Raw genomic sequence first — 12,978 nt, forward strand, 5'->3', positions numbered from 1 at the left:
CATCTGCCAAAGTCACATGGGATATTGCACACATTCGTCTGCTGGGCACCTCTAATTGGTCCATGTTTCGTCAATGTCCCAAAGAGTGTACATTTAGTTTCACAAAAATGGTCTTGACATTGAAACAGTCTGCAATGTGTCTGAATTTCTTGGGGATATCCTTAATGTGTGGGATAATAACAGTGTCCTGCCATATCACATCTGAAGGACTGTTCTCTTTGGCTTCATTAAGAAGTCAACAAATTCTTGTGGGTATTCATTAAGCATCAGACCATGTCTCATGCTCTTAATTTTATTGCTGCACTCGTTCTGATCCTGGCATATGACCTTGGCTTATCTGATCAAACTATAAATAATGCCCCTTTTCACGTGATTTGGGTGCTGGAACTTGAAGTGCAGATAATGACTGATATGACTGGATTTCCAGTACACTTTTGTGGCCAATTTAGGACCCTTCTTCATCACCAAGTCATCCAAGAATGGAAGAGTATATCATTAGCTTCAACTTCCATCATGAATTTGATGGTAGGCCTGATGCTGTCCAGGTAGTGAAGAAATGGCTGCCATCTTGCTGGTCCTTGTGGCCAAAACCACGAAAATGTCATTGATGTATCTGAGTCATTTAGTGGGTTTGTGGTGTTCTGTATCCAGTGCTATTTTCTCAAAGTGTTCCACAACCACATTACTGACCACTGGAGACAGTGAATCTCCCACTGCAAGAACATCTTTCTGGTGACAGAATTTATCATCAAAATGGAGGCACATTTTTAAACAGATGTGCTTCCAATTTGATGACAAAGATAATGTCCAGAAACACTATAACTGTATTAATATCTTAATATTAATTCCATCTTCACAAACTTTTATATCTTGTTTATTTTCTTTGCCATTCAATTTAATATGATGTTGCACAAGTACACACTGTGGGTTTCTAGGTTTGAACTGACCATGAAGATGGAGGTAGGAAGTTCCTCCGAAGCACTGACACTTTTCTGGGAGACTACAGAGACCACCAGACGACCACAATATGAATACTCAATGACACCTACACCTCAAATCTTACATCACAGTATGTTCTTGACTTAAAGAATACATTCAAGAGCCATACAGGGATAAACTTACAATTATTTATTAATCTTAGATATCATGTGATAAATTGAAATAAATATCACACAACAATTTTTATATTCTGAACCCCTGCTCTACTGCCAACTATATGGTCCTAGCTGAAGTCAGCTGATGTGGTTTCTGTTTACACAGTATCTGCTACAAAGGAGCCACAGCCATTGCCGCAGATACAAGCGACTTTCCAGAGCTAAATGCAGGTCATACCCTTGCAGAGGGATATGCTCCACTTTCCTGCCATGGTGATCATAGATCACAACAGACTGATCAACCCCTGTAGTGGCAAAGAAACCACCACTGCCATGTTGCCAGCTGATGAAAGTGTCTCCAGGCCCATGGGGATGATCCAATCTCAACAGCAGCTGCAATAAAACAGTGTGTTATGTGTATAAACACCCTTAAACTCTTCAATTAGTACTGTACTTAAGCATCATGTTGCATTAATATTAATCTTCAACAGATAAATTTGTTCGCCATTAAAACGTAACATTTCTATTCTTGTCTTCTATCCCAGCCATCCTCAGGCATAGTTCTCTTACTAAAATTGTTTCACAGTCATTTCAATTCAGTCACATGTGGAACCTGCTGCCAGGCAAGCAGTAGCATAGTTGGTTGAGGCACTATGCTACAAGCTGGAAGGCTGTGGGTTTGATTCCAAATAAGGTCACTGCATTTTTTTCTCAATCCTTCCAGCCACACTATGGCCCTGGGGTCGACTCAGCCTCTAACAGAAATGAGTACCAGGAATCTTCCTGGGGGTAAAGGGTGGCCAGCATATAAGGCTGACAAACCTCACCACCATCTGTGAGCCAACTGTCTAGAAAATATGGGAGCTTCGACATTTCACAACCCTATGGGCCTCCACAACCTGTTAGAGGGATTGCTGCGGTGCGCCATAGCTCAAGCAGTTAGTTGCAGCAGCCCGGGTTCGATCCTGGGTCTGGTCAAGTGGGATGTGTGGTAGACAAAGTAGTGCAGGGGCAAGTTTTCTCAGAGTACTTTGGTTTCCCCTGTCAATCTTCATTCCACCAACTGCTCCACAATCACCCTCACCTATCATCTGGGGCTGGTACAGTAGGCCAGAAGTGGCCACAGGACAAGGGACTTAGTCCCACCCCACTAGCAATAAAAAAAAATACAGGGATACCTTTACCTTTTTTTTTTTTTACCTGCCAGAATAACTGGACAAGTGACACATACCACTGAAAGAAACATACCACACACAGCTGGCAATGGGGGCTGCTAGCTATCAGCAAGTACCAGCATTTTATGGGTTTTTGAGGCTTTTATTGAAAGTAACCATGCAATCCACATGCGACTAAACTGAAATGACAGTGCAACAATTTTAGTAAGAGAACTATGCCTGAGGAGGGACGTGTGAGGCCGAAACATGTTGACAGTGCATGTAGGATAGAAGGCAAGAATAGAAATGTTTCATTTGGATGATGAAAACACTTATCCATCTTCACTTGTCTCTGTCGTAACTGCATTTTGGAACTGGTCCATTAAGAAAGACCCAAAAAGTGTGAAAGTAACATCATGTCCACAGCAGAATTCAAACCATGATCAAAATTACGATGACTTAATGGTCAACAAAATGAACATAAAAGTTCATTTTCACCTTTATAAAGAGCAGCACTTCTGACTGGGCTAGAGTGATGCAAACATTTCACTTAAAACCCCTACATTAATAATGAAAGGTTTTACCAAAATTAAAAAAATAAAGTTTTGCAAGCACCTCTGACACTAGTCACGAATGGATGGACAAGAAGTAACGACCTGTACCGCAGGTGTTCCTTGCCGTGCTACAAACAAGCAAGGAACGCCAAAAGCGAATTCGGCGACTTGACAATTACAGCGGTTCCGTATCAACAGTACTTCAGAAATGGTAAGCAAAATCCAAATACTGTCACGTGTTTGGAGTCTAAAGCACCAGTAGTTCACCGAGCGCTGCCTGCATATCATCCCTTTCATAAGTATCAGCAACTATCCAAAAGGTTCCTTTAACCTCACCTTTTCATCTGACATTTCCTGTCCCGTAGTTCACATTTAAACGTGATGCAACCTTTCACATATTAGTTTTATGTACACTAAAAGGTAATCATAACAATGTACTACTTGTAAGGTAACACTTTATTAATAGCTTATCAGTTCTCTCCCCATGCACCAACGACTACACAGACGTCCCTTATGTCCCTGATTTTGAACAATATCTGACGCCGTTGGACCCGTTGAGGCCGACAACGCCGTAATGCCTCTTGTCATGCTGACACACACTGGTGCCAATCTTGAAAATTCATCCCTAGATTCGCTGGGTTTTTTTTTTTTTTAATTTTGTCCATCGTCCTGTATTCTAGAAACTAGAAAACACGTTTCGGAAATATCATCTGTTTCTGCCCTCAGGTGACGGGGGTGGGGAAGACACCTACTCAGTTGGGTACCTTAGAAAGAGCACTGGAAACGTTTTCTAGTCTAGAAGGTCTAGAACGGTCGTCTGGAATACCGGACGGCGGACAAGTCCGAAAACCTTAGGCCGCGCAATAGCTCCAGCGGTTAGTCGCTGGCGGTCGCTGGCTTCCCACCGCGGCGGCCCGGGTTCGATCCTGGGTGTGGTCAAGTGGGATTTGTGGTGGATAAAGTGGCGCTGGGGTGGGTTTTCTCCGAGTACTACGGTTTCCTCTGCCAATCTTCGTTCCCTCAAATTCATCATCATCTTAATCACCCGGGGCAAGTACAATAGACCAATCAGTGGCTGCCGTGACGAGTGGACCCAGCTGGACTCCAGCCCCCATAAGCGAATAAAAAAAAAAGTCCGAAAACCCAGTGATTGTGTGCTACATACCATCTTTAGAACCCTTTAGAATCTACTTGAAAATTCAATGTTGAATTTACAGTTGAGTAGTCTCTCACGTCTCACGGGTTTCAAACTTTAAATTTTCGAAAAGCGTCTTAAAACTGGTCGAGCACCCTGAATTTGTTCAGCCTACATTGATCTATTAGTCCTTCATGGAAACCTAATACCTTCTCAGCTACTCACAAGATTCCTTTCATTTAAGGGAACCGACAGCTTTATTACCACGTTCACAACTGCCCATTACTGGCCCCTACCCCAAAGCAAGTGAATTCAGTCCACAGTTCCCAACCATATTTCTTCAAATCAATTTTAATATTATCCTCCCACCTACACCTAGTCTTCCAAGTGGTCTCTTTCTTTCTTTCTTACTTTTCTGCCAAATCATGGCATCATTTTCCTTCTCTCGCATGTGCTCTACAAGCCCTTCCTTTATTTGATTATTCAAATAATTCAGGAGGTTGGTGAGGAGTACATAGTATGAAGCACCTAGCTGTGTAATATTCTCCTACCTCATGTCATTTCATCCCTTGCAGATCCATACATTCCCCTCAATATCCTGCTTTCAGACATCCTGAATTTAGTCCTTACTTTAATGTGGGACACATTTCACACCATAACAAAACTACATAGTTTTCTATATTTCAGTTTTCATGTTTTCAGGTAGCAGACTACAAACAAAAGACACTTGGACTGAATGGTAGGACACATCTTCCAAATTTAATCTGATCTTAATTTGTTTTGTTCATGCCGTTCCCAATTAACTTAGCCACATTTTCAACAGATCTATCAGCTAGCTTTATGATTCTGTACTGCATTCTGGTGACAAAGAATCAGCAAATACATCATTTCCATGTCTAATATCAGATCAGCCTATGCACTAATGTCTCATAAAGCTTCACCGTTTTCTCTTTACAGAATTTCTATTTTTCCTTAAAAAATCAGCATCAGTGAACACCAGAAAGTGATGTGTTCCATTCACTTACCTTCTATTCTGATTTTCTTGAACGTTTTTTTTTTTATTGCTAGTGGGGTGGGACTAAGTCCCTTGTACTGCGGCCACTTCTGGCCTATTGTATCAGCCCGAGATGATAGGTGAGGGTGATTGTGGAACAATTGGTGGAATGAAGATTGGCAGGGGAAACCAAAGTACTTGGAGAAAACCTGCCCCTGCGCCGCTTTGTCCACCACAAATCCCACTTGACCAGACCCGGAGATCGAACTCGGGCTGTCACGGTGGGAAGCCAGCGACTAAATGCTTGAGCTATGGTGCAGCCCTTCTTGGACCTTGGTAGTGGCAAATCCTAAAGTGAAGTTGAAAAGCAATAGCAGTAAAACAGCAAGAGCAGATGGATGAACGTTTTGGGGGTGTATTCTTTTTTGGAGAGTCTGATTCAGGAAATCTACATAGAAAATGCAACACCAATACAAGCCAGAATTTTAAACAGATTACAGTCTGATTGAAATTTATACATAAACAAAGAACTTCCTACACTATCAATAATAAGTGTATTTAATGTAGAAATTACTGCTATAATTACACGAATGTATACTAAGCAATCTCCTATTTTAACACATACGTTTCTACAAATGGCCCTATAGGGCTAAAACATGTAAGGTGTATTTTATCCTATAAATACAGTTTTTAACTATTATATGTTTACTTTACAGCTCTTATTCCTTCGTTATCATTGGATGTGAAATTTTTTAGAATTAAGGGGAATGCAGGGAGCTATAGAATTAAAAATGAAATTTCTAGAGGAGAAACTGGTGTTCAGAATTTTGTAAGAGAACTGAAAGAAAAAAAAATTGCAATGGTTTGCCCATGTGAAAAAATGGATAGAACACTTATACCGAAAAGGGCATTACAATTACAATTTAAAGGAAAGGGTCCCAATACAAGATTGTCCGATGGAGAGCAGAGGATATTAAGAAATGTGGAAAGAGCTGTCAAGGAAGTGAAAAGGGAAGATTGTAAGATGAAAAAAAATCTGGAAGACTATTTCTTCCATCAACACATGTAAAATATAAAAAACACCAGAAAAGAAGAGACACTTGAACCAGACAGGATGTAACAAGAGACACAGCTAACTGCTGTCTGTAAAGAATGTACCATAATAATCCGTTTGAGATAATTTATTTTGATATGTAGACTAAAAAGATGACGCAAAAATGATACAAAACAATTTTCAAGGAGCTTTTCAGTATATTTTACATTTAATCTAATTATCTACACACACAATGTTGATGTAATACAATTTACAAATATGTACAAACTTCCCAAATTCTGCTGCTGCAAGGCCAGGGAATTACAAACCAAATTTGTGCCTGTGAGTATTTTGTGGTGCTATCCAACATGGATGTCACAGAAATGGCACTACTGACATAACACAAAGAGTACCCGCTCAACTGGCAAAAGCCACAACATGGAACCCAGCTGACACACCAAGATAGTCTGGTCTACTGGATCAGCGCGTACTCAGTCCCAATTACTGTTCACAATGTTTGGTTGGTCACCATGTGTGTCTGTATTGCACTGCAGATTTCCTGTCCTGACAAAAGAAATATTCTAATCAACAGCTTCCATTTCACTATTCATATGTTTGGTACAACTTTCATTGGAAGGATGGTTCTGCAGTGACTTTTTCATTTTCTGCTGTAAGTCAGGGCACTGAACTTTGAAACAAAACAAGACAATCATCTGTGCATGAAGAGAACACAGAAGATAAAATGTGCATAAACTGAACACAACAGACATTCATCAGCATGTGATCAGAACACAGATGATGGTCAGCTGTGTGCAAATGGAACACAAATTTTGTACTGAAAATTTGTGAGCGTAAAAGGAAGTGAATGTGTGCACTCATGCAAACAGTTTATCACTCAGTCTGATCTGAAATACTGACAGTTGCCACACAACACACATATCTATATATAAAAGTTTGGCGTCATTGTAACCAATCTCTTGAGGGAAAAACTTATACTGCCATGGCAAATGTTTTGATAGCTTGTAGCACAGCATCAAATCCTCTAACCTTGGCATCTGTGTCAGTATACACAGCTGCCAATCTGAAAAAAAAAACAGTCTATAGCTTACACCTGGCGTCTATACAGTAGCTACTTTACACTCATGTTGGCAGGAATGTTGATAATATCTTAATTATGGCTGGCAAATCTATTAACAATTATCCGTGTCACCTGTAATGTCAGTTGCACTTATAAGCTTAACATTAGGTCTACAATGGTCAAGGCAGGAGTCACGCAAACATCAAATGCAATAGAGTATACCATCAACATGACCAAGATGCACGCTGGGTCATTATCAGTATGGTACTTGCTTGCATTAAATGTTTCACTTATAATTCTAATTTTTAAATAGGATATTCATTTCGTGCTGTACAGTTCCATCTTTTAGATACAGCAATGTATGCCTAATTCTTGTTCTCGTGGAATGAATATTACGAGTCCCAACTGGCAATCTGTGGCTACTACCACACAGACAGAATTCCTTTCATGTATAGGACTGCCTGCACAAGTTCATGCCTTCATTGCATTGCACATTAATTTCCAATATCCTGTGGAAGAAGCACAGCCCCTCTCCCTGTGTATTTACACTGGTGAAGTATTGGAATGCAGCATTCGGTTCTCCTACGTGACAACCTGCTGAGCATTACACTTCCCACTACTCTCACTCTGCCTACAAATCCACAAAGATTTTAACACCTAGCTCATGATAAAGAGAAGAGAGAGAATAATCAATATAAGTATGGGACAACAAAGAAAGAGAGATTACATCATGTTTATGGAATAACATTCTTACAAATGTTGCTGCTTCCAAAGGGGATAGGTTGGTGACACTGGAATGTGTTTCGTTGTTGTAATATGAGTTTAGGCCTCAGTGGCTGTGTAGATGACTATCCTCTCCTGGAGTCTTAGGAACAGCTCCCACGATGCGCACTCGTGTCACCAGTCGGTTGTCACAGAACTGTGGTGGAGGGGCCAGCACCTCTTCTGGGCCTCCACTTCCATTACTTGAAGCTCCAAGAAACTCAGGAGGAGGAGGAACCACCAATTCTCCTTCTGCTTCCCCATCCCTTTCCAGAGGGGGAGGAAGCTGTGCCAATGATACAGCATTCCTCGTCAAAATGCCCCCTGAAATGGCTGTCCTCTGCCGGCCTGAGGGAACAGTCACCATCACAGAAGTTTGTTTCTGAAAGTCTGGCCCTTTCACCCCCTTCTCATCAGGTGCAGAGCCTCCAGATCCTTCTGAAGATCTGCCATCATCAAAGCCAGTGGGGGGACCCACAGGAACATCCTGGTCAGAGCTAACACCACTAGAGGAGTTGTCTCCATCTTCCCCTGTGTCGGCATTTAGAAGCAGGAAGTCATTGGGGTACGACTTTGAGCTCTTCAGCTGCGTTCGAACCTTCTGAATTTCCTCGACACTGAAACTGTGAGGCATAGTGCCTGAGCTTGAGCTGCTCCCACTGGCATTGCTGTTTTCACTCATTTCTGCTGCTGCCACCACCACACTCTGGGGCACAGCCTGGCTTCTCCCTCTCCCACCCCCTTCTCCCTCACTTTCACCCTCACTTTCACTTAGACTATAGTCTGGCTCTGGTATGGGGGGTGGACCCACAGACAAAGAAGACAAGTTCGCTGCTGATGAGCTGGTTGTAAAGCCACTCTTCTTCTTTGCCTTGTTCCTCAGTTTTATGCTGTCACAGTTGGTAGAGCTACTATTCACATTGATATGACTGTGAGTAGCCCCACGGAATGGCTGAGCATATGGATTGCTGTTGGTGCTGGCTGTTGTGGAATAAGAGCCTGAGTTGGCAAGAGGTGACGAAGGCTTGAAAGATGTTGCAGAGGAGCGCAGACTGTGGGATTTGCGAACCTGAAATCAGAAATATTCACTGATACATTAAAAGTGCTGTGTAATATTGTCAGTTGATAAAGGAGTCAGTTTTTTGTCCATGAAAGTTAACTTTAAGTAGAGTAACAGAATGCACCAGTAATTGTCTCCTGTATGTTAATGATGTATCTCCATATAAAGAAAGGTAAAGTTGTCCCTCTGCTTGATTAAGCACTATGCCATGAAGACATATGAAGGGAGTGGAGGTACTGTGCCACTATTCTTGACCTCAGAGCTAGATGGAGGTGAGTGGTCACCTTCACCCTCTGGCTGCTTCATCGCCTGGGAAATAGCCCCCAGAACCCATTGGATAGGAGGCTGGGTGGGTCCCAGTGCCAGTCTGGGTGCTGTGGAGAAGAGAAAACACTTTCCTTGCTGGGAATTGAACCCCAGCCATCCAGCCCATGGCCCATCGCTATACTGACTGAGCTATCCCAGCTCCTGATGTATTTCACAGTTGAATGAGATAGTATGATAGTCATAGCAGTCAAACAGAAAGGTAAGTACATTTCCCATGCCCATTTAAATTCCACTGAAGATTTGCTCTTCTAGAAACAGTACTTCAGGACCTTACATTAAATGACATTTGTGTTGCATTCTCCACACATGATTGCCATGTTGGTACCACTGATGGAGAGGAACTGATATATACAGGATGTCCCAGGAGGAATGGACCAAACTTCGGGAGGGTGTTCCTTATGTTAAAAGTATGCCGATATAACCCAAAACACCTATGTCCAAAGTTGAACGGTTACAGAGATAATGGCCCAAGAAAAGTGTGGTCTTCTAGCGGGTCCACGGATTATACCTATCAGCTGAGAGGCCTTATCTCTGTTTGTCCTTGAGTGCCGTGATTCACCCTAGCCGTGCTTATGTAGCTGGCTTTATCAGAATGCGCAGTCAGCACGTTATGTCAGCGCTTGCCATTCATGTCTCATGTATAGTGCTTGGAAACCCTAAGGACAATTATGACATGGCGAGCGAGTATTTTGTACTTCAATTTTATGGCTTCATGTCACTCACAAGTTAGTTTTATGTTACGTACATTATTAACATTACAGAATCCACATATTCCTGCCAGTTTTAATATGTATTTTGTAATCAACAAGTGTGCAACGCCGGTCAAAGTTTGACACTTCTCTGTCCATTAGCTCCGTAACCGTTCAACTTTGGACATATGTGTTTTGGGTTATATCGGCATACTTTAACATAAGGAACACCCTCCCGAAGTTTGGTCCATTCCTCCTGGGACACCCTGTATGTATGAAAGTGAACATAATCTAAAATCTATTTTGGTCCTCACTAAACAAATAATTCCATTTGGTCAATAATAAAGTACAGTACTTAAAATTTAAGAACTTCTGAAATTAGATTTCATCAAAATGTATAAATATCAGCTCCCCTCAGAAGACACAGCATTCAGTACTCAATCTGTTGAAAATAAGTTTGGCCATAGTGGATGTTTTCATGTGAACATTTCATCAAACCTGTGGGCGTGCTGAGTGCACTGGAAGGCTGCGGGACCTGTACCCAACGGACTTGACATCCTCGGGAGACGCATACAGCTTGGCACTGTTGGCAGGCCTAAAACTAGACATAACTTCTCCATCTCCTGTTGCTACAACATTCCTCCCCAGCATCAAAGTGTTGCCAGGGTGTGCATCCATCTTGATGCTGTTTGTCGTGTTGGCATACTCTGCTGTTGCTGTCGAGTTGGTTTTCACTGCTGCACGGGACACATCCACCTTCACCTGCAGGGAGACACCTGTTTAACATGGGAATCTGATCTTCCATGTCATGCAGGATTCTTCTAGCACACAGCAGTGTATGTGATAGGACAAGTGGTGCAGACATTGCCCCGAATGTACAGAAATAAAACCTGAGGCAGAAAGGATCTTCCAAAGGCCAGAATATAAAAAGGCTAACAGCCAGTAAACTGGCATGATACAGTGATAGGCTTCTGGAACCTCTGCATTCTAGTATGAAGAGCAGTCGCAACTCGATCAGTGAAAGAAATCTGTGAAAATTTGGAAGGAAGATGAGAGAGGACAGTAGCAGTTCCTCTGATATTACAGCCACGATGCTTTTACAGTGAAAATCTGTTAACTCTGCTCTCTATGATTTAGTATACGAGGCCAATGAAAAGAGCATGTCTGCATTTTATTTACAACTGTGTTCATTTCAGTTTGTTGAATTGTAAGTGTTACGAGTGGTGGCACTGACATGCCAACAGGCTGCATTCTTTATCTACACAGTGACTAGTGCATATCTCAGTATTTATGATGGTGCAAAATAATTTTTGGAATTAATACACAAGGCCACACTGGCAATACTGGCTCCAGCTCACTGGGCAGCCTCCGAACTTGGCCTGCTGAGCCATTTGTCGCCTCCAGGGAGTCCTCCAGCAGCACAGTCATAACTCTCCCACAGCAAGCCGGTATTACCTCGATGCTATCCTTCATATAGGAGGATGAACATCATCATCCTCAGGGCTCCATAATGGCATTTCCTCTTGGTCACACCAAATCCAAAGCAGTGTCATGGGCTTACAAGATATTCAGCAAGATGTTTGTTGGTGATCTTGGCAAAGAACACCCAGGTCTGCAGAGCTTGTTCCTTTAGGGTCAGCTCTACCAACACCCCCTCCAAATAGAGCGGGTCGCCCTGACATCACCTGCAGGGCATTTGACCAGGCTGGAAGCTTCTCAGGTGGCCCTGTGTTGATATCAAGTCTGGCGATCATCACGGATGCCCCAGTGTTGACGGTCATGAGGTGTGGCTTGTCAAGTGTCAGGCCCTCAGAATATAGGCCATCATCAGTCTTCTCTGTTGACATGGTGAATGTGACGAGAGGGGATGGAGTTATGATACTATCACCCTCTCCTAACATTGCTGATATCCACACACTGTCAGTCCTGTGGTGCTTGCCCCTAGCTTCATCCCTTACTACTAGCAGCCTGGCTAGTGAACACGTTCCCGCCTTTGCAGTTTATATACTGAGGGCCTCATCAAACCAGTAATGAGATCAGGAATACGTGAATCTATATATCCACTCCCTCACATTTCTTCACAGTATACACGTAGTGCTAAATTACTTGAGCATCTGAGGTCTTGGAAGCCTAGGTTATGTAAGCTTGGCCTGTTCCTTTCCCATTCTTGTTTCTTATTCTAGATTTATCTCTGCTAAAGGCTTGTGGTGGTCAGAGTGGGGCTAACCTTTAACAGAAGCTGCATTACTAAACCAAATATACTGTGAATAAGTTATCAACAGAGAAGTTCTGTATTCCTTGCACTATGTATCAGGATTGATTTGCACAGCCATTTTAACTGTTTTGTTTTAATGATGTCACTCTGCACTCAGGTATGTCATATGCCAGTTTTCTTTTCCATTTGTTGTTACTTTGTATACTCATGTTTAGGCACACTCTTCACGAATGCCTGTTGTTTGATTATTATTTTGTGATTTATTAAATTTGTTGTTACTTTATACTTCTCTTTTCCTTAGTTGATACTCCCGTTGTGTGAATTCCTTGTCACTACGCAAACAGGGTGATAACTGAGTTGTGCACCTGTCTTGTTCTATATGCTAGTATTTACACACTCTGCCCATCTATGGAGCATTGTAAACAGCCAACCAGAGTAAGGGACAATAAATTGTTCTGTCTGTTATGTTGGTTGAACAAACAGAATGCTACTTCCAACATAACCAGTATACAGACAGATGACACCACCAGGCTACATATTCCTGCCCATCCATGTTGCCACTCTGCCAACAAGACAACAGCGCCATCCATACTTCATACATCAACAAACCAACAGCAACCTCAGTCACAGACCTACTCTACTAACAATGCCTCTAACAAATACAGTAACAACATGTCAATATTCAATATCCATACGCAGTCAACACATAGGTGGCTAATATCTTAATATCAACAGAAATATGCACTCCTACCACAAACAAGAGGACACTATGAAGAGAAAAGTGCACCACATAGAAATTACAAGAAAATCTATAACATCTTAAAAAAAATCCACAGCATTCCACAAAATCCAAACACTAAAAATTAAGATAAAACTACACAGA

The 12,978-nt window shown here is 42.0% G+C and overlaps 2 protein-coding genes across 9 annotated transcripts in view; both read right to left on the reverse strand.

Moving 5' to 3' along the window:
- Window positions 1–3,383, reverse strand: part of LOC111863750 (WD repeat-containing protein 19) — a 39,871-nt gene extending 36,488 nt beyond the window's left edge. For all 3 annotated transcript variants that reach the window (XM_023850361.2, XM_033751205.1, XM_033751206.1), the window contains exons 1-2: window positions 3,139–3,383; window positions 1,333–1,487 (exon numbers count right to left, since the gene is read on the reverse strand). In XM_023850361.2, coding sequence (XP_023706129.1) covers window positions 1,333–1,487; window positions 3,139–3,153 — 170 coding nt within the window. In that variant the 5' untranslated portion in view covers window positions 3,154–3,383. The remainder of the gene's footprint in view (window positions 1–1,332; window positions 1,488–3,138) is intronic.
- A 2,779-nt stretch (window positions 3,384–6,162) lies between these two features.
- LOC111863756 (SH3 and multiple ankyrin repeat domains protein 3) overlaps window positions 6,163–12,978 on the reverse strand; it is a 111,760-nt gene continuing 104,944 nt past the window's right edge. For all 6 annotated transcript variants that reach the window (XM_023850380.2, XM_023850381.2, XM_023850376.2 and 3 more), the window contains 2 exons: window positions 10,379–10,642; window positions 6,163–8,873 (listed from right to left, as the gene is read on the reverse strand). In XM_023850380.2, coding sequence (XP_023706148.1) covers window positions 7,872–8,873; window positions 10,379–10,642 — 1,266 coding nt within the window. In that variant the 3' untranslated portion in view covers window positions 6,163–7,871. The remainder of the gene's footprint in view (window positions 8,874–10,378; window positions 10,643–12,978) is intronic.

This window comes from Cryptotermes secundus, unplaced genomic scaffold (assembly GCF_002891405.2).
Source record: "Cryptotermes secundus unplaced genomic scaffold, Csec_1.0 scaffold572, whole genome shotgun sequence".
In the NCBI taxonomy this organism is placed as follows: domain Eukaryota; kingdom Metazoa; phylum Arthropoda; class Insecta; order Blattodea; family Kalotermitidae; genus Cryptotermes; species Cryptotermes secundus.